The 25,013-nt window shown below is 39.5% G+C and overlaps 1 protein-coding gene across 1 annotated transcript in view; it reads right to left on the reverse strand.

Annotated features, from left to right (window-relative positions):
* Positions 1 to 25,013, reverse strand: part of LOC139743848 (uncharacterized) — an 86,078-nt gene that overhangs the window by 19,851 nt on the left and 41,214 nt on the right. The window contains exons 3-4 of the mRNA XM_071654305.1: positions 7,798 to 8,002; positions 4,201 to 4,407 (exon numbers count right to left, since the gene is read on the reverse strand). Of these exons, the coding sequence (XP_071510406.1) occupies positions 4,201 to 4,407; positions 7,798 to 8,002 (412 nt within the window). The remainder of the gene's footprint in view (positions 1 to 4,200; positions 4,408 to 7,797; positions 8,003 to 25,013) is intronic.

Here is a 25,013-nt window from a genome sequence, read left to right on the forward strand (position 1 = left end):
ATAACTAATACAATCTCACAATAAATCACAATAAACACTTTCTCATCATTCCCACTTCATTCTCTCCGATCTTCAGACAGACCTGGCTGCTGCGATGTGAAAGGAAATGAACAGGAAGCGGGGTCTGACTGATAAATGCAACAAATCAAGTTCTCAATTTAGCTCGGTACCAGCTAAAAGAAGCGCTGTTAGCCCATCATTTGCAGAAGACTAAGAAAAAGGGGATGCTGAGCCAGGAGGACATCTGTCTGTGCAGAAATTAATCCACAGTGGATTTCCCTCTCTTTGGATGCATTCATACGACATCCAGAAAGGTTTTATGGCAGTTTCTGTCAACCCTTTTGGGAAGTATGAAGGCAGAATTGGTTATGTGTGGGGATTATCCACAGGAATGGTAATGACTTCAAACTATGGAGAGATATTTGGCTTAATCCACCAAATTGTTGTACTTTAGAAGAATTGATGGAAGCTATTCTCAACTAGAGGTTCATGAACCCTACATATGTACGTCAGAATATTATAGAAAAAATGTAAATGACGCAAAAAGGTGGTTATGGAGAACTGTAGTATAGGATATACGGAAGTTAGAAAAAAAAAAAGAAGCTAACTATGGACATGCAATAGATCTGCTCTGATATCACATTAGCCAATTTTATTATCAAAGTACACCAGTGCAAAAATAAACATGTAACTTTTACCTGATATCAAATAATCTGGAATCCCCACAGTTTAACCTGACCCTAAGTGTTGTCTGTCAACGAACATTTTAGATTATTTTAGATTATTTTTCGCTGAACAGCACTATCCATAATTACGGAACAAGAAACTCTGCAAACTATCATTTGTATCACATGCGCACCTCATTTTTTTAAAATTCAGTTATATATTAGGGCCCTCATATATGGTATTCTATCCCTAGAAAAATTAAGGCATCAAAATCTATAAATAATTTCAAAATTAAATATAAACAATTTTATTGGAAGATTATAAACATAGCTAATTCAAGGCGTATTTTGTTGTTGCTGTTTTCTGTGTTGTTATCGTCCATACCTCTGTAGTTTTGTTTCGTAATGATTGCATTGTTTTGATTTGTTCTGTTTTGTCAACTTAACTGACATCTTTTTATTTTTTTTTTCTTAAATCTGTCAAAGGTATGTATGTTACAGTACATGGGTCAGCTACTCACAAGGGCTTTTTCCTTTCTTGCTGCTTCCCCCATCAATGGCATTTGTCTTTGTATGTAGTCATACCGCCACATTATTTCTAATTGTATGTTGTATGTCCTATGAATTTTTCTCTTTTTGTATCTCATTTTGTACATTCATGTTTTATTGTATGCTCTGTATATTTTTAATGCTTGGTGCAAAATAAACTAAACTGAAACTGAAACTGAAACATCTATTAAAATAATATATAAGTACATTATCTAATTATATCTTATCAATTTTGAATTATTGCTTATTGAATGTTGTTACATGCTTCTTAAAACTATAGCTATGAGCTATGAACCAGCAATGGCACAACTTTGTCCACACATGACCCCTGGTACAATGTAATGTCAATGGAAGCCAAATTTCTATGTCTGACATAGACCAATAGAGAATGAATGAATGAATGAATGAATGAATGAATGGTATATCAGTACCTTAATACACCAAACATCATTGTAAACTGCCTTGAAGTTAATGCAGTGAAGAAAAAGAAAAAGAAGAAGAGGTAATCATGAACCGAAACACAGATAGATCAAGGAGGTTCAAGAGAATGGAGTCACAACTGTTGTATTTCCTTTGAAGTCACGTTCGATGCCGCCACTCGAAAGTATTTGAAGCATGTGGCAAACTGGATCTGCCGTGCAGATAGGAAGACAATTGACTCATGTCTCATTGCATAATCATCAGCCACTTTTTTTTTAACGAAGATATGTCTTTGTGAGGGTAATTACTTTTCGCCATCCCTACTTATAAAAGATAGGCGAGATATAATGGTAAAGACACGAGGATGCAAGAATAGAAATTGGAACAAAATGAAGGAATGAAAATGAAAATTAGTCAACTGGCTGTGCCCAGACACTAATCTGATAAAGAATTATACATGAAGATTACTCCATATCAGTTTTATTTGGCGGAATTAAGTGGACAAGTGATAAAACCGGCTTTCCAGGAGGGTACAGTTTTAAACATTTTTACATGATACAGCTCTGATTTACACTTTTGCACATATTTCTGGAAGGGAATGACCTTTGTTTAGTGTGCTTTATCATTAAGTGAGATTTCGTTTCATTTAATAGATAAACAAGCAAAATATAGCCAACATTAAGTTAACATTCAAAATGAATATTCAGATTGCTCAGCAAGACGGCTGTCACATTTGTGGCCCGAAATGTGAAAATAACAGCACCATCAACACATGATTTACCAGTTCAACATCGGCACGTATTTATTGCCAGTATCCATATTGTTCCAACCCTTGAGCGCCTGTTTACATCGCGCACATGCGATCTGACCTGGGGTCAGGTTAATACGTCACACTCATCTGCATATACATGTATCTCATGCATATTCATTACCATGACAACGGCTGCATCAAACCCCGTCACCAAGGCACAGATGCACCTGTGGAATTCTTTTGTACATCAATAGAAAAGTGACAAATGTTTGGATAATTACAGCCAGTTGGAACTCCCATCTTTTAAACCTTCTTGAATAGATATATACAAGCTAAAAATATAATGCCCTTGTCCCCACTATCTATGCAGAGATATCAACAAGTATTTGCAACTGGAACTAACTCATAATTTGGCATGTATATTTGATGATCAGTCTCACACACATATATTGAAACTCTATGTTGATATCACAGTTATCATGTCTTTTATTTGTCTCTCTCTGTGCCACACAAAGAGAGGGACATAGCAGATTCCCACAGTGAAAATGTCACCATTAAAGTTGGCACTCCTCTACTTGCCAGCTGGCTATAGAGGGAGACATTTCAAAAGCCAAAGAGTACACTTTGCATTTCATTGCAGACGTTGGTTTGAAGCATCTTCTCTCGTTGAGAGGAGAGGATCCATCGTAGTGATAAAGGAACATTTGGCGGAACATAGTCACTAGTATAGAGAGGGATTGAAATGCCCCCCGAATAGGTGATAACATGGTAACTGTAAAACCTCACATGAGGTAAAACCTCGCATGCTGGTTTGTATTCAAAATGTGTTACAAATCATGAGAGTCAATAGAAATTCATGCTAAAAATAGTCCACAATACTAATGAGTCTTTGGGAAACAATAACTCTTATACAATACTTTGTTCTAGTTATTTTGTCTACCTTGTTTATCTTGAAAAGATATATCTCTACCTGCAACAATGTGTTATTACCTTTTCACAGTTTAATGCACTGATGACATTTCAAAGCTCCAAAAACACATTTTATATCTCATTTGATGATGCAGTAAAATTCAGTACTGATTTTGCTCTCTTTGGGTTTTGTCAATTTGTGATTTGTGTACGTACATCAGACAACAATGTGTGTGTCCTGTTTCACTCAAAAAGAAGTAAAGACTATGCTCAGAGCATACTGTGCGAAATGAAATTTTCCTGAATTGCTACTTGTTGCACATTTTTCGCACATTAGTAAGTTCACAGCTGTGAGGGTCTAAATCATTACTTCACCTTTCATGAAATAGCTAACAATCACTAACAAGCGACAATACTAGAAATGAATGTTTTTACGTGGTAATTCCCTATATATACACAAGTATTGTGTTCTGTATTGGAATTTTTTTTTTCCTGGTGTGTTGTAATGCCCAAGCAATTGCTATGCCACAGCAGTACACAGTCTGCTTGACCCACAGTAGTTACTAGTTGCTCCAGTGCTGGCATGGCTTGTTGTTTTACTGATTTACTGTTGAATTACTGAGTAGCAGGATACAAATCTCCAGATTTGCATCGCAATTTTCATCCCACAATTTTGTATGTACAGCTGTATGAATGCGGCAATTATTGGGAAATTGGGAGACTTCAGCTTGCGTGTATGGGTGGAAATGAGCTAATTGACAGAGGTCTACACTCTGAGAGTACTTTTCTAGCTTTTAAAGAAATTATATTTTTGTGCACTTTTATATCTGTGCGTTGCTATTTTGCAGTTCAATTCAGCAGTGATAAAACCACCTTGAAAATTTCAGCTCCTACTCAAGTCCTTACCCCGGATGTAGGCCATGATCTCAGCCACGTTGTTGCACTGTTGCCACTTGTCATAGGACAGGTGCACCACAGACACGAAGACCTCCACACCCTGGACCATCAGCGTGGCGTGGAGGACCTTCCGCTTCACCCTGTCCGTCCGAGAGTGGTGGGTAAGCTCCTGCATCTCTGACCGGAGGATGGGGTACTTGCTGAGGAGGGCGAGTCCTGTGCTGATGAAACAGCAAGAGATTGAGTAGGAGAGACTAGACCATCAGTTAGGATACAAAATTAGCACGAAAAGAACTGATGCATACTTTTAGAAGTCAACAAGGACAACGCCTCTCTCTTTCTATTTTCTGTACAGCAGAACAAATACTCTAATACTTCTTTTTTTTTTTCTGCCCATTTGGTCCACATGGATTTACATACATTGTTTGAAGTGAAGTCTTCACTGTTGACCTCTTAAAGAAAAAATGAGATTGATTTAATCAACTTATCAAGTCAACAAAGATATGTACAGGTGAAAAACATGTGATCATTAGTTGCATTCACACAGACAAAATAGCAAGATAACGATCACAATCAAAATCTTGAGATTTTTTGTACCAATTCAGACGGACAGAAATATCCAGCAAAGTTGCCCATTGCGATAATTTGTCAACCAAACTGCTCATGCCCAAAATTTATCAAAATGGTGAACCTTGCCCTTGTGTTCATGTGCTGATCAATTGTGTATATTTTGAATGATGGGTACAAAAATCTCAAGATTTTTTTGCCCCAGCATTCACACACACAAAATGGTGCCAATTATTGCACTGTTTCTAAAATTATCAGGATAGTTCCAAAATAAAATTTCCTGGAATTTTTATTGTGATGTTGATCATGCTATTTAGTGGGATTCTTATGTCCACACAGGTAAAAAATCTCGAGATTTGGATTGCAATGCACATCTTCAGATTTGTATCCAGCCAATTTGTGTCAGTTTGAATTCAGAGACAAAACAGAATGCTTTCCTGAATAATCATACAACAGTGCTCAAGTGTGGAGAAGGGTACTGTATTTCCCATGAAAAGCAATCATATTATATATATTATATTGGTAAACTTCTCCATCAGGCTGTACCCACACAATTTTTGCCTTGAAGGCAAGTGGATATTCAGAGCTGTAAAGTAAAACTAACCAAAAGTTAGGGGGAAAAAAAAGAATCAATTAAAATCTTTGGGATTTCAACACCCCCACTATCAATTCTGGGATATTGGGGGAGGGGGGGGGGGGGGGGGATCCCAAACCTAGCTGGCTGGTCTTTCCATCATATCTGCCAATGCCATTTTAACAGGACAGCATTGGTAAATACCGCCCTCTTGTGGTTGTGGCTATGACAGTTGAGTACTTTATGAAGGGTTTGAAGTAGACCCTGAAAAATAAAAGAGATCTACACAGTAAGCTTCAGTGGCTGAAAAAGACAAGATGCAGCAGCAGTATTTCAATTAACCCTCTGCATGCAACATAGATTTCCTGTCCATAGGTATGTGTGTGAAATCTGTGCATATTTGATTCCTAGGCACAGAAAGGGTTAAAGACTGCTAGTCATAGTTTGTGGTGCTAACATTAGTGGCTAAGACATTTATATATTTCAGGGGTAAAAGCCATCAAAGAGAAAATATTTAGAATATAACATTTAACAGAATTTTACAAATATTTGTTTCCATGACAAGCACACATTTCCTCTACTTGCTACTGAAATAAGGGAAGGCAAACACTACTCTCCATTTCTTCAAACTGAGAAAGCTTAAGTGGTCTTGTACTGTCCTATATTTTTCTTTCTGAATTCTATAATTGGTTTCTTGATATGTTTGTGCTATTGTGATATCACAAACTAATTGTCAAGAACCTAACTGGAGATAGTAGCACATAGAATTAATAATAATAATACTACTTATAATAATAGTGGCAACTTGTACAGGACACAGGTCCACCTTTCAGTGCTCATGGCGCTTTGAAGTTCAAAATCTAAAACTTCTGAACAGATTGTAAATCAAACTCTCCTAAAATTTCCACTGACTCTTTCCTCATTCACCGACTTCACAGACACGTTTGAGATACCTCTCCACTGAAACAAGCCTACAGTTGGCGACTGTCTCTCCTCTACCTCATGCTACAAATAATGGCTTGAGCTAGAGAGGCTCCATGTAATTTTGGCAACAAGCTTGTATCAGGCTATCAGAGGCTGAAGGAAAACAGCCAACTCTCTAAATGCCAACTGTCACAATGCTGTAATCTACAGATGATTGGGAGGTGTCAATTCAGGCAAAAGATGTATTGTTGACAAATACACTCCATACCAAAAAGGAATACAAAAGGGGGTCAATCTGTATACAACTTAACATTAGAACTATTGGAGAGACATGCAGTGCAAACTTACCAAAGTAATTAAACTTACCAAAGTAGGCAATATATTGATGAATGCATGCAATGAACTATTTGACAATGAACATCTGGCCAACTTCAGTCCTCTGCACAGTAGCAGAAACCTTTACTAGTGACTGGAGTTTTTTTCCATACAGAATGTATTACTATACTGCCTCCTCCCCCCCCCCCCCCCCAACTTAAAAAATAACAACCCACAAACGTATAGGGTGAAACAAGACAAAAAGTACAGACACAGCTGGTTCATCATACAACTCATATCTATAGACTTATCCTCCTTCTCCTAGCACAGATGGCATAGATCACATGATAATCAGTCAGGAAAGGACATTCTCACCTCCGAGAAAATTGCCAATTTGGAGACCAAGGTTGAGGCTGCTTTATTACTCATACCACTGCAACGAGATGCCATTTTGGAAAAGTCTGTCCTTAATTCAGCTTCTTCTTCCACCCTCCATTCACACAAGCACACATACATACTTTTTTTTCAATTTTTTTTTTTTACTATACACTCGAGCATGTACACACGCGCACACACACACACACACTTTGACAGATAAATTTTCCATACCTATTTCATACCAATATCTGCCAACTAAATATTTGACAACTAGCCAAGGCTATACAAAATGCATTGCATGAGAAGAATATTTCCCTTTACCTGCCAGACAAGACAATGTGCTGTTGCCAGCCACACCTTGAAATACAATAGGCCTTTGTGAGCCTTAGCACTAAAAGTGTACCACAGAAACCAAAATAATTACAACTATTCAAAAAGAATCACAGGAAAATATTAAAAAGGCAAATTTGTATAACATCTAGCTAGCTACAGCTGATGTAGAACTTCATTTCGTTGGAGGTTGAATATTTTTTCCATAGTTAAAAATACTGTCTTTGTTTGAGAAGACTCCTTATAGGCATGTACCGTTTGGTAGTCTTAAAGGATTATGTTAATTGAGTTGACGGGCACCTGAGCACAGTTTTAGCATTTAAAAGAATAATCAATATCAATTTAAACTTTCAGAATTAAAAAAATGAGTCCATTCACTTTTCTACCAGCATAAGACATATTCCATCTTTTGTATTTGGTGACTTTAATTGGCTACGTGGTAGCATCCTTGTATTGTGTCCACAGATAATTTGATGTATCTGGACTGGACATCAGCCATGGAGCAGGAATGACTGTACCTTCTATCTGCCACTCGTTGACCATCTTCTTGTCCTTAGGGTTAGCCACAGTGTGTCCACCCTGGAATGATGACCACTTATAGTCTGGGAGTAGCAGCTCTTGCAGCTCATCGACCTGGGTTCGACGTTGCCGACCGTGGTCAGTGGACACTTCATCAGCGCGTACCTCTTGGAGGCCAATAAAGTCAATGTTGGATGCCTTGATCTGTAGACAAGAGACAAATTATGTAAAATGAAGACTAAATAAATGAGCTTTTACAAGAAACAAGCAAAAAATCGGTTTAATACTGGAAAACCAGAAGCATTCATGGTATAAAACTTTCGCAAACTGGAGCCAAGGGCCTTTTTTGTGGCATGAAACTTTCGCGAATTGCCACTGGTTTTCAGGGCACTGTGTAGACAAAAATTTCACATGCACTTTCGTTTTGCGAATCTTGGCTCCTCGTGAAATTCATGGAAGTTTCATGCACGCAAATGTTTCAGGTTTTACAGCATTCAAAAGTGATTGTACATGGTAATGACTGTCTCGGATCTCTACAGTTTGAAACTGACTTCAGTCGCATGATTTCTACGGCTTTGATGCAGTACATGCACAGTACCTAAGCCACCCAAAATCCTTCTCAGTGGTTTGATGCTCTCTGCACGTACAGGTACCATGCACAGAATTCATTATTTCAGTGTTTGATCCTCAAAGTGCATGCACTTTGAGGAATACGTAATGTGAAAGTCCAACAAACATACATCCAGCCTTTTCTAATTAGATAGTGACCTGTGAGAGGAATTAGAGCAAGCTACAGGAAACCAAAGAATAGGGGGCTGTGTATCCATGGCGACGAGGGAATATGAGATGATAGAGAGATGCAGAGATGAGATGAGTAGCTGATACTCCTAGGAATGCACACCATGACCGAGAGGTAGGATAACAGATGGACTTTGATTCCACACAGGGTCAAGGTACAAGTATTCCTAATCATGGTGATAACTGAAGCATGCAGCCCTGAGATTAAACACTATAGTGTTTGCTTCATATCATAGTACAAGACCCGTTTACAGTGCGGGGCTGGGCCGAGCCCAGCCTCAATTGCGAGGCCGGGCCCCGCAATTTTGTCCGTTTACACTGCCAGGCTCGGCTGTGCTTTTGATTCAAACCTTTCAATATTTTGTCGTAGTGGCACTCTGCTTGTAAACAAATGCAATTTGGTATTGTCTGGTTTTCAGACCCTTTGCCGAATGAATTCCGTGGCGACGAAGTCGCCGTTAGGGCAAAGGCCTTTGCCGAAGGAAAGAATCCTTTGCAGGACAGAACCACCTTAAACTATACTAGTTTTCGACGTTGAGGGGGTTAATATCCTGAATAGCGAAAGATACAGGCAGAGGGTTTGGAAGCCAGACTAAAATTGGCCGCGCAATTGGCCGCGCATTTGGCCCAGTTTGCATTTACACCAAAAAAAGGCCGGGCTCGGCCACGGCTCGGCCGCGGCCGAGACCACCTCCAGAACGCGGCCAAATGCGAGGCCAATTTTGGCCTCGCATTTGGCCTTTTGCGCATTTACACTGAAGCGGGGCTGGGCCGCGGCCGAGCCTCGCACTGTAAACGGGGGTCCTAGTAATACTTGGCATTTCTTGCACCTTCCATCTGTCACTTGGTTTCCTTCTCTATTTCTTACCATCATGATTTATCAATATAAACAGAATTCCACTTGCCAAGCAATGTATATCTTGACATATCTGTCAACTTTGAGCTATACAGGTCTCAAAGCTTTTGGAAGAAGTACATGAAATTCCTTCATAGATCTAATTTGGCCACAAAATATCTGCCTTAAAGCTTTCTTTTGCCATGTGGTGCAGACATTGTGCCTTTCAAAGAAACAATCACAAGTTGTTGTACATAAATGGCTGAACTTTGCCTTCCAAAGTGAGGCATTTGTTAGGTTTACATGTGTAAAAGCTAAATAAACATGTTAAAAAAGCTACCACAATGGAAAGTATACATGTGGCTATGTGGGATAATACAGAAATGACATAGCTGCCCACACAAATCAATTTGACAAAATGTAATTACGCAAAAATACAATTGCATATACATATTTATATACATATATCATTTTTCACTAAACAAAAAAAAAACTCTATATGTGCATTGCATATTGTGAAATGCAAGTGATACCATAGTAATATTTTCATGAATGGTTTTCCCCAATCTTGATGAAAGCTTCAAGCTAATGACAAAAAAAAAGAAAAATTCTCAATGTCATAAAAGTAGCACTGCCTCTCCTTTTAAATAAAGTCATCATCTCACCCTTCTTTTATACACAAATACAAACCAGTTTCTCGCCAATGTTTGCTTAAGTGCAGAAAGATGTTATCATATAACATTCACTTCATACAATGTTCATGATCCTGTGGTTTTTAGCTAGACAATGACATACTGTGACATACAGCATTTCTGCTGATAAGAAGGGATATTAAAGGCTGACCTTTTCAACCAAAATAGCTTCATGTTGACCATCTCGTTCTAGTTTGGCAAGTTTGGTTCTCATAACAATGGTCTTCTTTTATTATCTATTTTCTACTGACCCCCCTTTTCATTAATAAGATTCAACTGTTAGAGCAAATAACAATCATGCAACATTCTTTGCTGATGAGAGAAGTATATGAACAATGGAAAACATATAAGCCACCTGCCCACAGTATAAAAGGCCAAGACATGACCTTTGTGTATGGAATGGCTCCTGTTCTCCTGTCATTAAAGTTGACTATTGCTCTCTGGGCACTGAAACAAGACAGGAGCTGAATGACCACATGGATTGAAAATCAAATGTCAACTTTTATTGCATCTGATGATCTATAACAATGGAATAGATATACATGTGTGTGTGTGTGTGTGCGTGTGTGTGTGTGCATGTGTGTGTCTGACTGTATATATGTAGGCTATGTGTATATGAAGCAACATGGTTTATGTCTCTACCTGTGTGTGTCATATACCACATTCACATTGCATACTTGTCCCGTGCAGTATCGCTGTGTACTGAGACAGGTGGCAATGTGAATGCGTACCTCCGAAAGTTTTATTACTGTGTACTGAGATAGGTGCAATGTGAATGCACACCTCCGAAAGTTCTATCGCTATGTACTGAGATGGGTGGCAATGTGAATGCATGCCTCCGAAAAAAAATAAACTTGGTGAAGTTTGTCATGGTATAGGCCTAGTCAAATAAAAAATTGATATCAGGCTGTGTCCCATTACAGCACTGGTACCCTACCTGAGTTGTACTGAATCTGGCAGCAATGTGAATGCATTTCGGTACATCTCCATTGCAAATAGTTTGAAAGGTCAAACATGTTGCAGTTTACGATATTGAGGGGGCCAGTTGGTTTTTAGAAAAGACGATCTTAGAATATTGGAACACAGTGAACATTGTTAACTCTGAAATCGATTAGAATAAGATGTGTAAAGCTGTGTGTAAAGGCATAATTTACAATCAGGAAAAGGACTTCTTTAAGTTGACTGACACTTTATGAACATGTCACTTCTTAAATCCCTGCGTAATCATGCACTTGTATGGAACAGAACATAACACTATCAAATATTAGAGGAAAACAGAAAGATATCAATGAGAAAAAGGAAGGGGATTTCATATTTTATTAGAGGAAAACAGAGAGATATCAATGAGAAAAAGGAATGGGATTTCATATTTTATTTTCAATGTACACATAGGTGCCTACACACTTGCCAAGCTTGGAAGCAGCTGGCTTTTGAAATTTGACGCACGACTTCTCAGGGCCCAATTGTCATCTTTATCAATCCATGATTAGTTGCTAATTTGTCAGTCATCACATTTCATGAGAATTGAGAATTGTTTGTCATTGACAGGTCTGCTGCTGGTCTGCTGGTCTGTAAAATGCCAATCCAAAATCAAATCTGCATTGTTTTCTTGCAGGCAAAATAAATGCAATTGAATTGAAGTGGGTCACACATACTAAGGATACGATATAGGCTGTAACAACATTGTTCTCTGGAGTGGAGAAGCTTCCTGTAAAAGGTTACCTGTTTGGGATTCACCAACTGTTCCTACTGAATCCATCACCTTCTTCCAATTACCTATGAGGATCATCATTCACCTCTGTGAGGGGGGGGGGGGGATTCTAATCCCTTCCTTGAATCTCTGCTATCGCCTGTATAGTGCACACTGAGTGCATTGACTTCGTGGAATCCACAAGGCCATTGCCAAGGCTCTTTGGTTCAGCTGGGGGGAACCAGTGGCAGATTACATTTGACAGCCCGATAAATCATCCAATGATCTGACCAACCTGCCATATTGCCGATATGGTAAGTCTGACCAGTAGTTACAGATGTGCCAAACTTTGTTTAGTCTTGGGTGCCAGGCTGCTTCACAAGGAGAGGACCCTCACCGATGATAAAAGGCCGACAAGCACTTGAGGTACCTCAGCAGTTCTCTAGAAAAACACTGAGAGTGAATCACCACTCTCTATGTTCATGCTGACTTTGATGGATTGGTAAAATCATGACCCCTACCACAAAAATCAAACAAACAAAACAGCAGGAGCTTCTTCAAAAGCAGGCCACCCCCCCCCCCCCCCCCCCCCCCCCCCCGGAAACTACAGACTTGTAAAGCTATCATGTTTTAGTGAAATGGTGGAAACAATCATGCCTACACAAATTTCACAAAGCAATGATGTCTGTTGCAACACGGATTGTCGCCCCTACACGGATTGTCGCCTCCTGCTCGGGGCGACAATCCGTGACGGGCGTTGGCGGCACGGATTGTAGCCCCCTACACGGATTGTCGCCTGGCGACAATCCGTGTAGGGGGCTGGCGGCACGGATTGTCGCCCGCCCTCGAAGCACATTCTGCTGGGTAATATCGTTCTGGACATAATCATTGAAATACTAACACATAACTTACATGGCTACATCCATGCAAACATGCCATGTAAAAAGTCATGATGAGGTTTCAAGGAAGTGTGTATGTGCGCGTGCACATGATAATTAGTGTCCGTTTGTGCGTGTGTGTGTGTGTGTGTGTGTGTGTGATGGAAGAATGTGTTTATTATGTCAGTTTTTTGCGTATGTGTTTTTTAGCTGCGCGTGGGGAGGGATACCTATGTAAGCTGTTGCTGGCATAAACATTGATATTGATTTTATCAGCAGCTTTGAATTTGATGAGTTTGTTTGGCAGATTTGTATATGAATTCGGAGTGGAGCTTGTGTGCGGGCGGATGCTGCTTTTCTGCATACGGTCCATTATGTCTTATTTATCAACATTGGGAAATCGTTTCATCAGGAAGGATGTGGTATCGGTTCGGGTGTGCGTCGGTATGTGGGAATGTGGTATAAATTGACAAATGGATTTGCTTTTATTTCGAATTGCCATTTGTAACTTTTTTTGTTCATGTTGCACCCAAAATGGGTCGATTTATGACTGATTTGAATGAAATCAATAAATATCAAGGAAAAAAGTGTTGAGTTGGTTTGTTTGCATTATGAGGTTTGTTTGAGTGTTTGTTGGTGTTTGTTTGTATTACGTATGTATTAGCGGTGTGCAATGGCAGTTCGTTTGTGCTAAAATCAAGTAACGATTGACAAATTTTTTATGGCGTGTGGAAATTATTCGCTCATGCATAAAGCATGCCAAACCTATTCTGGGACAAAGAATAGTGGTATGGACGTTCTAGTTTATAAGACTGATGGAAGAAAATGACTGCAGGGAAAAATGAACAAAGACAAATAACATTTGGGGAGGGTACCTCCCTCGTATGTTTTTTCTCTCGGTCTCTCTCTCGCCTAGCCCGCCTCACCGCTGATATTTGGTTGACACACCCATACTATTTTTAGATCAACGCTGGTGTGAATTCTTTAAACACGTGCTCATACACTCTGAAGGCGTTTGTATTGCCACAGTAGCGCCACTATATTCCACATACACACGTAAGCATACAGGCACACGTATACACACAGACAAACGAACCACTACCACTATGTAACCACCACACATGCACAATTTCTACATATTGTATTATTATACTCCAAACACGCACACAAACACACACACACACACACACACACAACAAATCATACACATCACATATCATGCAGCTCACAATACACGCACGCACACACACACACACACACACACACACACACACACACACACATACGCATAACTTACCAGTCATACCCATCCCACCAAAGCTTAACACCGGAGGAACCACCCCGAGCCCGGGGCGACAATCCGTGACGGGGCGACAATCCGTGTCACAACAAATTTTTTGCCAACACGGATTGTCGCCTTCGAGGTCAAAAACTGGGAACTGCACAAGCGTCACGGATTGTCGCCAGGCGACAATCCGTGACGGGCGCTGGCAGCAGGAGGCGACAATCCGTGTAGGGGCGACAATCCGTGTCGCAACAGATGTCATTACCTCATATTTCTTCTGTCTCATGAATTTAAATTTTCAAATTATACTTTGTTTTAACAATTCATCAACACTAACTCCACCTTTTCATAGTCTTCATTGCCAAATAATTTCAATTCCAAAAGAGTTGATGTGCCTCGGGATATCATGCTTGAATTCATGTCAAAGAGAAAATATAGTCAGGATTTGAGTTGTACTATAAGCAAATTGGATGCTAGTGATATCACTGTTCTGGAAAAAAAAAATCTAAAACAACCTTTAAAATTTCACAATTTTCTTATTTTGTCTTATACTTTTAACTAAACTGTCCATATTGTCATAGGTGAAAACAGATTTCACATGAACTTTCATATTCAACTTTTCACATCAACTTTTATATGATATACTAAAGGCCTAAATGAACATCACCTTTAATAGCTAAATTTTACAATCATTTTTCTACAAAGGATAACAAATTACAAGCTCTTTTTTTTTCATCCATGTGAAAAAAGAAGAAGATATGTGCATGTAAAATTTCTGTGCAAGTTTTTGGGAGAGTTATGAGGTCATGATATACTGTAAAACATGATATTTTTGCGACATGAAATTTTTGCGAATTGGGGCCGACGGTCTTTTGTGCGGCATGAAATTTTCGCGAGTTGCCTCTAACAGTCAATGCATATAGTGTAGACAAAAACTTTCATGTGCATTTTAATTTCGTGAAATTCGCGAAATTAAAATGCAGGCAAACATTCCTCGTTTTACAGTAACTACCTCAGCTAATTTTCACACAACAGTGGTTCAGACAGCAGTTCATGGCACTTCTCAAATCGCCGAGGATCACATCCAAGCAATGGCAGAAGGCCATGAATATGGTACTGATATATGCTCACAAGATTCAATGCAGCTTCAATGCAGAGTAACATCGCGGTAATACAGAATTTTTTGAAAATCCATGGAGCAGGTTGACATGCGTTAATTTTGTTGCTGATAGCTTGCATTTAATAGATATCTCCATGAATTCAGAACAGAAGAAAATTGGAATAATCTCACACCCGAGGACATTTGGCGTTAACAGCTGCTGCTGGGTTAAATGCAAGACAGTGTCATCGTGATTTGAAGGTATTGTAACTGAACTTGCCAAAGAAGAAGAGAAGAAGAAGAGAAGAAGAAGAAAAAGAAGAAGAGGGATGACAAAGAAGAGACAAGGAAAGACTGGAATAAGCATTTGGGTGAGACCATACATGTACATGGCTGCCATAAAGATCACTGTATGGCTAATATGAGTGTCTAAGGCTGCGTTCACATAGAAGTATACTATTCGGGTATTCGGGGCTCATTTTCGAGGGCACGCGAATAGCTTGAATCGAACGATAGGATTTCCTCACACCGGTTCATATAGGAGGGCACTATTCGAAAGTACCGAATAGCTGCGAATAGTATAGCAAAGTGGGAATCGAGCTCGTTCGATTTTCTTGCAGCGTATTCTGTCTCTCGTTCATATGAAATAATGACAATTTTGGTCTGGATTTGCCCTTTAGCAAAAATAAGCATGTAGACTGACATTCTGATGCAGTTTAGAAATTGTTAATAAGATTTGCTGGGATGTAGGAGGAAGAAATCCTCACTGCATGGGATGGTGAGTTGACGGTGCGGGTGATGGTGTACTCGGTGCCCGAATAGCGAATAGCGAATAGCGAATAGCGAATACCAAATACTTCTATGTGAACGCAGCCCAATGGCAGAACTTTATCATGAAGATTTGGGCAAGGAGGTTCAAGAGTTGGAATTCTAACTGGCTATAAGTATTCATTCAAACAGCTGTCAGTTTTCTAGGGATGCACAAAAGAATTCCAAAGTTCCCCTTTGCACATGAGCAGAAAAAGGTAATTTGTACAATCAGGCATGTTGGTTTTAAACTTCAGTGAGATAAGCATCCATTATTTAATGATAGTTCATATAATCCTTGAAGTTAATTTGAATGATGCTTGCTATCACACCTGCCTCACAGCAAGCCTGGTATTTGGCAATATCAATAGAAGACATTGCTAATGCATTCAATACAAAGCAATGAAATAGATGCCTGCTGAAATGCCAATTGATGGCCCATTCTGGTCACCAAATCTACACACAAGTTAATTCTTTGAACATGAATTCCATAAATTGTTATGTAGGGCAAGCTTATGCAGTATGCCACTTTGAAAATGAGTAAAGGGCCTAACCGACTGAGAACAGAGAAAGGTCATTTGTATACTGTGCACATTTATGAGCTAACTGTGAATGGGTTATTGTCTTCCAATCTTTGGGGCAGATCCAGTTTGGCACGTAGGCCTACTTCAAATATTTTTGCGTGGTGGCATTTGATTCAAAGGGGATATGACTGTTGTGCCTCCATCTCCATCTCAGGTGTACAAGTACCGTTTAATAGTGCACCAGTTTTCGATGGGACCCAGATTTCGGCACCCAGTATATAATCCTTATTAAATTTTATACTCAATACAAACGTCTGACTTCAACAATCAACCAAGTTATCAATCACATTTCTAGTCTTATATAAACACCGTTTGTCACTTGTCATCATAATCCGACGGTAGAATATTTAGGAGAAAAGCAACACAGTGTCAGCAGAAATGTTGATGTCAGCCATTTTTAGGTGTTCAAAACAATATGACGCATTTTTGTATACATCGCCGTAAAATGAAATTCACTTATGCTGGTTATCTTACTTTAATATCAGTTTGTTTGCCAAATCCTGATGTTTGATTTCATAATCGTCTTTAGTAATTTCATGGCTGAATTCGTTATAAATGAGCAAACTTGTAGAAAGAGTTGGCTTTGAGAACGTGGCACCAGATTTCGACATTCCCATATTAAGACACGTTATAGAGGAAACAACAAGTTCTTGCGCTGTTATGATTGCTGGTTTGCGTCCACAGTGCAGTGTATGCGTACTGTACGCGCCAAGTGATTTATGTGTGATGCGCGCTGTGATTGTGTCGAAAAATGATGCTGGGTGTCGAAATCTGATGCCAGCCACGGCTGACGGAAATCGCTTAAAAATTGAACACGAGTGCATTCAAATGGGAATTCGAGGCATATTATTATTGGCCTTAGTAGCTCAATTTCATATCGAAATTCCAAGGTAAAACGGTGCAGTATTGATGGTAAACAAGGAAATGTGCTAAAGTGTCGAAAACCGGTACCCTAACTGTACACCTGAAAATGAAGCAGTGCAGTTATTATGCATTTGTATAGATAAGTCATTGCAAGTTTGAGCGACACATCCGTCATACCTGAAAATAAGAGAAACTGACTCTCCTCTGAAATTATGGCAAGGGTGACATCTTGAAACAAATAATTGATAGACAGGCCTATTAAAACTTGTCAAACTTTTATTGCATCACAGCTGCAGTATCTTGTGCAATATGGGTGTTCTTGATTCCTCCACTGCAGCTTTGCAATAAACAGTTCAATTTGAGCATTGCCATGTCATCTCTAATAAATCATTTTGTCAACCTCCTGGCAGAAGTCCAGTCTCTTCGCTCTATTCGCAATGCCAACCATTTGACAGTATTGCGCCTTGCAATTTCTCCAGCTCAGTCATCGATGCAATCGCTTCAGAGTCGTAACCGAGGCTTCCACATTGGCGAGATCCTTGAAGATACGCTGAAGATCGACTGCAGTCAGTTCGTCGTCATTTTCATATTATTGGTGTATGAGCCGAGGAATGGCTCCAGCTTTGGAGGCTTGCGTGTTGGTGGCTTGGCTAGAGTTTGTCTGGTCTTCTGGAACCTCGACAGGCAGCGAGATACAGACTCACGAGTCACTGTCACATCTTCGGCCTGTACCGTAGTACTCTCACTATCTCCATTGGCTTCAGTCCCTGTGTAGCTATATATACTATACGTTGTCGAACAGACTCAGACATTCGACCCATTCTTCTATGCTGAATGATATCAACAAAATAGGAGTGAACACTATTAGACCAACTGAGATGTGCACAGCAGAATATCAAAGCAATAATACACTGTGTCTACTGTCCGTGTCACCTTATGTACTCTTGCTCTCTTCAGCCACAGAAAGGGCCGAGTTCTGATTGAACATCTTTAACACGATGCGATGGCGGTGTTCTATCATGGCGAGAAATCGACATCGTTAATTACTGAGAAAGTATTTTAAGCTTTAAGTCGTTTCAAGGGGACTCCTGCACCCCCCCCCCCTTGCTTTTCCCCTTTCATTGATGTAGACAAACATGTCGCCGACTAGTTTGGGTCACTATGCATGCTATTGAGCCAGTTGGACATTCAAAGGGAAGAGCGATCAGCAAGCCTGGTATTTGACAATATTAATAGAAGACACTGTTAATGCATTCAATACAAAGCAATGAAATAGATGCCTGCTGAAGTGTCAATTGATGGCCCCTTCTGGTCACCTGATCTACACACAAGTTCATTCTTTGTCTGAACATGAATTCCATGAATTGTTTTGGAGGGTAAGCTTGGAACGCAGTATGCCACTTTGAAAACGAGTAAAATGCCTAACCGACTGAGAAAAGAGAAAGGTCATTTGTACCACTGTGCACATTTATGAGCTAACTGTGAACGGGCTTATTGTCTTCCAACCTTTGGGGCAGATCCAGTTTGGCACGTACTTCAAATAGTTTTGCATGGTGGCATCAAACATTGATTCAAAGGGAATATGACTGTTGTGCCTCCATCTCCATCTCAGGTGTACAAAATATGCCTGAAAAATAAAGTGGTACAATTATTGTGCATTTGTGTAGATAAGTCCTTGCAAGTTTGAACGACATATCTGTCATACCTGAAAATAAGAGAAACTGACTCTCCTCTGAAATTATGGCAAGGGTGAAACCTTGAACCGAATAATTGATAGACAGGCCTATTAAAACTTGTCAAACTTTTATTGCATCACAGCTGCAGTATCTTGTGCAATATGGGTGTTCTTGATTCCTCCACTGCAGCTTTGCAATAAACAGTTCAATTTGAGCATTGCCATGTCATCTTTAATAAATCATTTTGTCAACCTTTCCGAAGGAGTCGCCATAAATCAAAGCATGGATATTGAAAGAAACTCAAAACCAAAAGCTAACAAGAACCACAGACAATGGCTTGAATAAGGCATCCAGCTGCATGCTATATCCTGTATATACATGCATGTGGCCTGAAACAGGGACGCAAAGCAGTGACAGAAAAAAAAAATGAAAAAATGGGAAAAAAGGAACATTGGCATCACTCTGTCTGCAGATATGGTATCATATGCGACAAAGTTGGGGAGAAAAAAAAGATACACTGCCCTGAGGTCATGGTTGCAATGGTCTCTCACCCAATGTATTCAACATCTGCCGCTGGCTGTGACTGTCCAATATGAAATTGACAGTCTAGTGTGTCTAAGATTTTTTTTTTTTATAATTCTTTTCTGGAATGTAGTATTAGGACACATGATGTTAGGAGGCATCATTCCCCCTGAATTTACCTTGTCTCATTGTTTTATCACTTGTTTAAAAAAAAATAAGAGGAAATGGATCAGCATCTACAGAGACTGAGAATTAAGCCTAGAAAACAAAGTTGGGATAATCATCATAAAAGTTCTGGCAATGACATTGGGTGATATGGAGCTTACTTAACTGTGTTGGCAGGTGTCCATGGCTACACACAACTGTCTACCTTACATTTATCCCAAGCAATCCTCCCCAGGCACACACATTGGATATGAAAGAGCTTTCAGAGAGAAAAACAACAACCTTGGACATTCCTTCCAAAAGGTTGCTTTCAATTGCTGCTCTAAATTACCTAATGAAACAGAACATTCTAGCATAATGAAAGAGCACTTGACTTACCTCTTTCAAAAAGCAGGGGGAATAATATTACCCTTGACATAAGTCAGTAACAGGTCTAGGGATTTCTTTTTAGGTGAAAATAGTTGTGATTAATGTCTGTGAGTGGTGCACCCATCAGATGTGATCCTGCATCACAAAATGAACGAAGAGTCATATGACCTGATTTTACTTGAAGACTCATTTCAGGTGGAACGAATCAACATAGTCAACTTAGGGCTTTTTAAATATTTTCTGAAATATCTATTCTTCTATGTAATTTTATTATTTGGGATCACGATGTGGAAAATTGTCCATTTTCCATTTTTTTCTAGAATGCTTCATTTTTATCATTTTTTTTAAGGGGGGGGGGGTGTGGTTCTGTGTGAGTTGTTATGTTTTACAGGTTCCTTTTCATTTCTTACAAATCCTCTACATACTTTTCACTTTCAACTGTAATAACCTCTGAAAGGATGACATTATTGCACTGAAAGTTGGTGTATGTTATTAATTTAAAAATGTATCTTATTGAGTGTGCAAAATTTCAACTTAAACCGATACACCCTTCACAGTGGTTTCTAGAGTTTTATGTCCGGTTTTTTGTCCCATTCATTGCACAGAGCACTATTGGGTGCTATCAAGCTCTTGAATAGACCCTAACTTTTTTTTTCTTCATATGTGTTTTCACTACAAAATAGTTTATCAATTCAATGGCAGCATTAACACACTGATTCCATTACAATATCTATCCTTCACAAAGCAATTGCAAATGCTAACAGTTATCAATGAACTGAGAATCCTTTTTTTTTTTTTCATTTAACCTAGCTGGGACAAATCAATCACAAGGAACTCCCCATAGAACACATAATCTCATAATTGCATGAGCCATGAGAATACCAATAGACACCATCACTCTCTCAACCTCCATGGGAGTTTCCATGCATGGCAGACAAATTCTCCCACAATATCAGCCTCCTTTTCTCATTATGAGTCAGTACAGCTGAATGGCATCATTGTGTGCTAGACACACAGAAGATCTCCTTTTTCATTTGAAATGCTGTGCTCTGGTAGAATGGAGCTTCATCTTTTAATGGAAATAGATGAATAACAGTGTGATACAATCTACACCCTGCAATTCATCCAGTGTGAAATGTACATTAAGTGTGGCACAGCCTTTTGCAAACTCTCGCTGTACGAATTTCAAAAGAGACAAGCAGAGGGTGGGTCATGTGACAAGTATACGCTTCGATGCACAATTCGTTGACCGGTGTAATTTGTGGTTTTCCAATGTTCCCCAGTGGGCAGCGAATGAGTTGGGCCACCCATGAATCCACATGCTACAGCGTCATATCTAATACCCCTTTCCTGCTGAGCAAATCTAACCTGGGTGCACCGGCATGAATTTGGGAAATCCTGTAGTGTGAAAGGTCTTGCAGGTGAAATCCTGGGTGACTTTTCAGAAATGTTACCCTCAAAATGTCCTTGGTTAAAATTCTAGATTGTTCCTGACAGTTCCCAAGTGATGATGTGGTGTGAAAGGCATAGCAGGTAAGCTCCCAAGTAAACAGTGATGGTCAGCATACCAACAACGTTTTGTGAGCCGCTTCACACATGCCTGAATATTCAGATTCCGCTGCAGAAGAGAGGATGACAGAAATTCAGCTGAGAGATCAATTGCTATCAAATTTGAAATTAATTTTCTGTGGGTGTTCCACATTTGATTCTCCATTGAATCTCCTGGGTAATCCCCCAAAGTGTCTTCATGTGTAAAAGGAGTATTACACTATTGACCTATTGATTATTGCTTCCAGCATTTGGAAAAAAAAATCACAACAAATCACAAGAGCTATTTTCTGTGGAAGCCACTGTGCCACTAAGAAGAAGAGATAATTCCTTGCTTGCTCATACAACCTTGTCGGGTCCAAGAAGGTGAGAAGACAAGATCTCACATCTTGCCTTCATCAGCTCACCGTCTAAGACCCCAAAGAGGTCAGCTGAGGACATCTCATATCCTGCCTACTTGCCTTCTCGGACCTGAGAAGTCAAAAAGGCGATAAATTATCTTGTCTTCTAGATGGCACTCACGAGCCCCAGTACTTTTCTATTAGCAGTTTCACTGTAGATAATATTTCACACTGACAGCCAACGAGCAAATCTCGTTTTGCCATTGGATGAAGTGACTAACAGAATGATTCAGTAGAATTAGTATGCCAATTAACCTGTTCCTCCCACAAGTCTTCGAGAACCTTCAATACCTCCAAGCGAGATTCTTTTTGCCTGTCCACAAAGAACAGATAGGTTGGTAATTTGCCTGTGCGAAAGCTGTCAAGCAGCACATCTCCTTTCCATGGTCAACTGCATGCCTCGAACACTGTAAAATATTGATTGGACACAAGATATGAATAGAGCGCGGGCTGATGGGCATGCAAACTCATGTCATACACTATAAAGGAACTTAAATGGAGTCAGCGAAAGTCAAAATTTAGTGTGCTCAGCCTTGATGGCTACATACTGTATGTCTTCATACGAGTCTTATAGCAAAAAAGCGCACTACTATGATGGAAAAGTTAAATTAGACAAAAATACATGCAGCTTTGATACAGAAAACAAACAGATATTGATAGAAGAAACTCTAATTGTTCTATCAAAGTAATCTTTCTGGTCAGCATAGCACAAATGAATATGAATTTGGGCAACAAATGCAGACACTCTGTCATACATTTTGAAAACCTGGTAAACCAAGCTAGTGTATTGCTATGGGAACCTGGTAACCAGGCTCCCGAAGGAACAGGTTAAGCTCTCTTCCAGCTTTGAATAGTATAAAGCACATTTGCAGATTTCAAAGATCAAATTTTGGTAGGCTTTGCTCAAGGTTGTTGGTGCTTTCAATGATGTGAAAAGCCTTTGAAGAGGGCAACACTCTGCAAAAGTTGTGTGGGGAAGGGGGTGATGCCAGTAGCACACTCCAGTTTTGCTATCAGCTAGAGCATCTACTGTATAGGTCATGTACTTTAAGTGTGGACAGTTTGACATAGTTTCTGTTACTTATGCCTGGCACGAATTCTAAAGCTCACAAAAATATCTTTACAATTTTCTGTGCACACTTTGAATATGGGTTGATGATTGCTCAGCACGAAAACAAGAACCCGCAAAAAAACCTGCATGAAAAATCAATCACGCAAGAATATAAACGTTCACAGTACTACATAATGGGAAATACATAAAGATCATTTGATTATTCCTTGATTTATCTTGTTACAAAGAACATAGCCTTGCTATGGATATTTCATTAGCATGTCATCTGTTGAGAATGAGAAGGGCACTAAAGTTGTCTTGAACACTGTGGGTTTAGTGGCAACTTAACGCCCTTATCATTCTCAACAGAAGATGTGTACTTTAAAAGTAAATACAGATAAACAAAAGGCTCCTGCAGGGTCACTGTCATCTATAATTCCCATTTTATTGCTCTAGTTTTCAAATACTATCACTCACAGAATTATCTTACACATCTAAATTTACCAAAGACACGGTATATATGGTATCTCTGGTTACTATGTAATGATCTAGACTCTAAACAATATTCTGTGTTGTCAGGGGGAAACAAACATTCTGTATGTGATACTATGTGGTGGCTCCTTTAATGAAGTTAAATGTGGCAAAATCAAAGTGAGGCACTGTGGCTAATTCTGTCTGATGAACTAATCCACACATGGTAAAGCTCAATGCCCTTTCTAATTCTGGCACTCAGGTACACAGCCACTCCCTTGAACAGATATGTGTGGCAGGTCCATGTCTGAACACCTCCCGCTGATAATTCCCAAACCATCACCCACACCCTGATACAAACCACTGGTGTAAATGCATGTGTATACCTTCAGGATAGCTGTATTGGATGATGAGTCCTTTCAGATTGGAAATTGAGAAACCATGATGTAGAAACAAATTTCTTGTAAATCAACTCATATTTTGCACATCTGCGAGTAACCTTGAATCACTTATTATCAAGTAATATTTGATATAACTGAAAGCAAAATTTTTCTAAAACACAATTCTACCAATCACATTTCACCACATGTGATCAGAAAGTGTTTTTACAAAGTAAATCAAGTTTTTGCTCAAATCTGGATCTGGATTTGACATTAAACTGCTTGACATCTAAATCATATAGAGGGATGGGCGTATCTTTGCTTGACCTTGATCCATCTGTTAACTTCAGCCATACATCTGTACATCCTGTAGCACAGTATGCATATAAGTTGTGTGTTTGACCGGGGAGGTGAAACCCCCCTGGTTGACAGACCATGGAATTTCCAACACTGCTGTTATTGGCAGTAGGAAATCATGGAAGGGACTCTTACCACCCCGTTATACTGTAAAACACAATATTTTCACTGTATGAAATTTTCGCAAATTGGAGTCGTCGGCCTTTTTCGCGGTATGAAATTTTCGCGAGTTGCCTCTAACATTCAATGCGTACAGTGTAGACAAAAACTTTCATGTGCATTTTAATTTCACGAATCTCGGCTCTTGAGAAATTCGCAAAATTAAAATGCACGCAATCATTCCTTGTTTTACAGTACTTTAGCGGGTTTCAGAGCCTCCTCCACGAGGTTCGAAAGATGGCTTGAAAAAGTGGTGTCTTGTCTGTTTATACTGCTGAGGCTGGTTTCGTTCCCATGGTAACTGAGTTCGACTCCGATAAACAGTACAGGCTTTTTAATTTCTTACATGACCGCAAACATGATTGAGCAACAGAGTGTGTTATAAAATGGGTTCAAGAATGTAGCCAATTGGAAGCGCTGAAATGAGTCACGTGTGCATGCATTATTTTCTCACTAACATGCTCGGCGTGTTATCCTATGGGACATTGCAGAGAAAGCGTAACTGACGTCACAATGTTTACACTAGCAGTGCGCACTCAATCAGTTGTTACAATTTCGTGCGTCGCGCGCTACTATACGCGCTG

The sequence above is a fragment of the Diadema antillarum genome, unplaced genomic scaffold (genome assembly GCF_040938485.1).
Source record: "Diadema antillarum isolate AM-2024a unplaced genomic scaffold, OU_Dant_1.0 seq00001116_RagTag, whole genome shotgun sequence".
NCBI lineage: Eukaryota > Metazoa > Echinodermata > Echinoidea > Diadematoida > Diadematidae > Diadema > Diadema antillarum.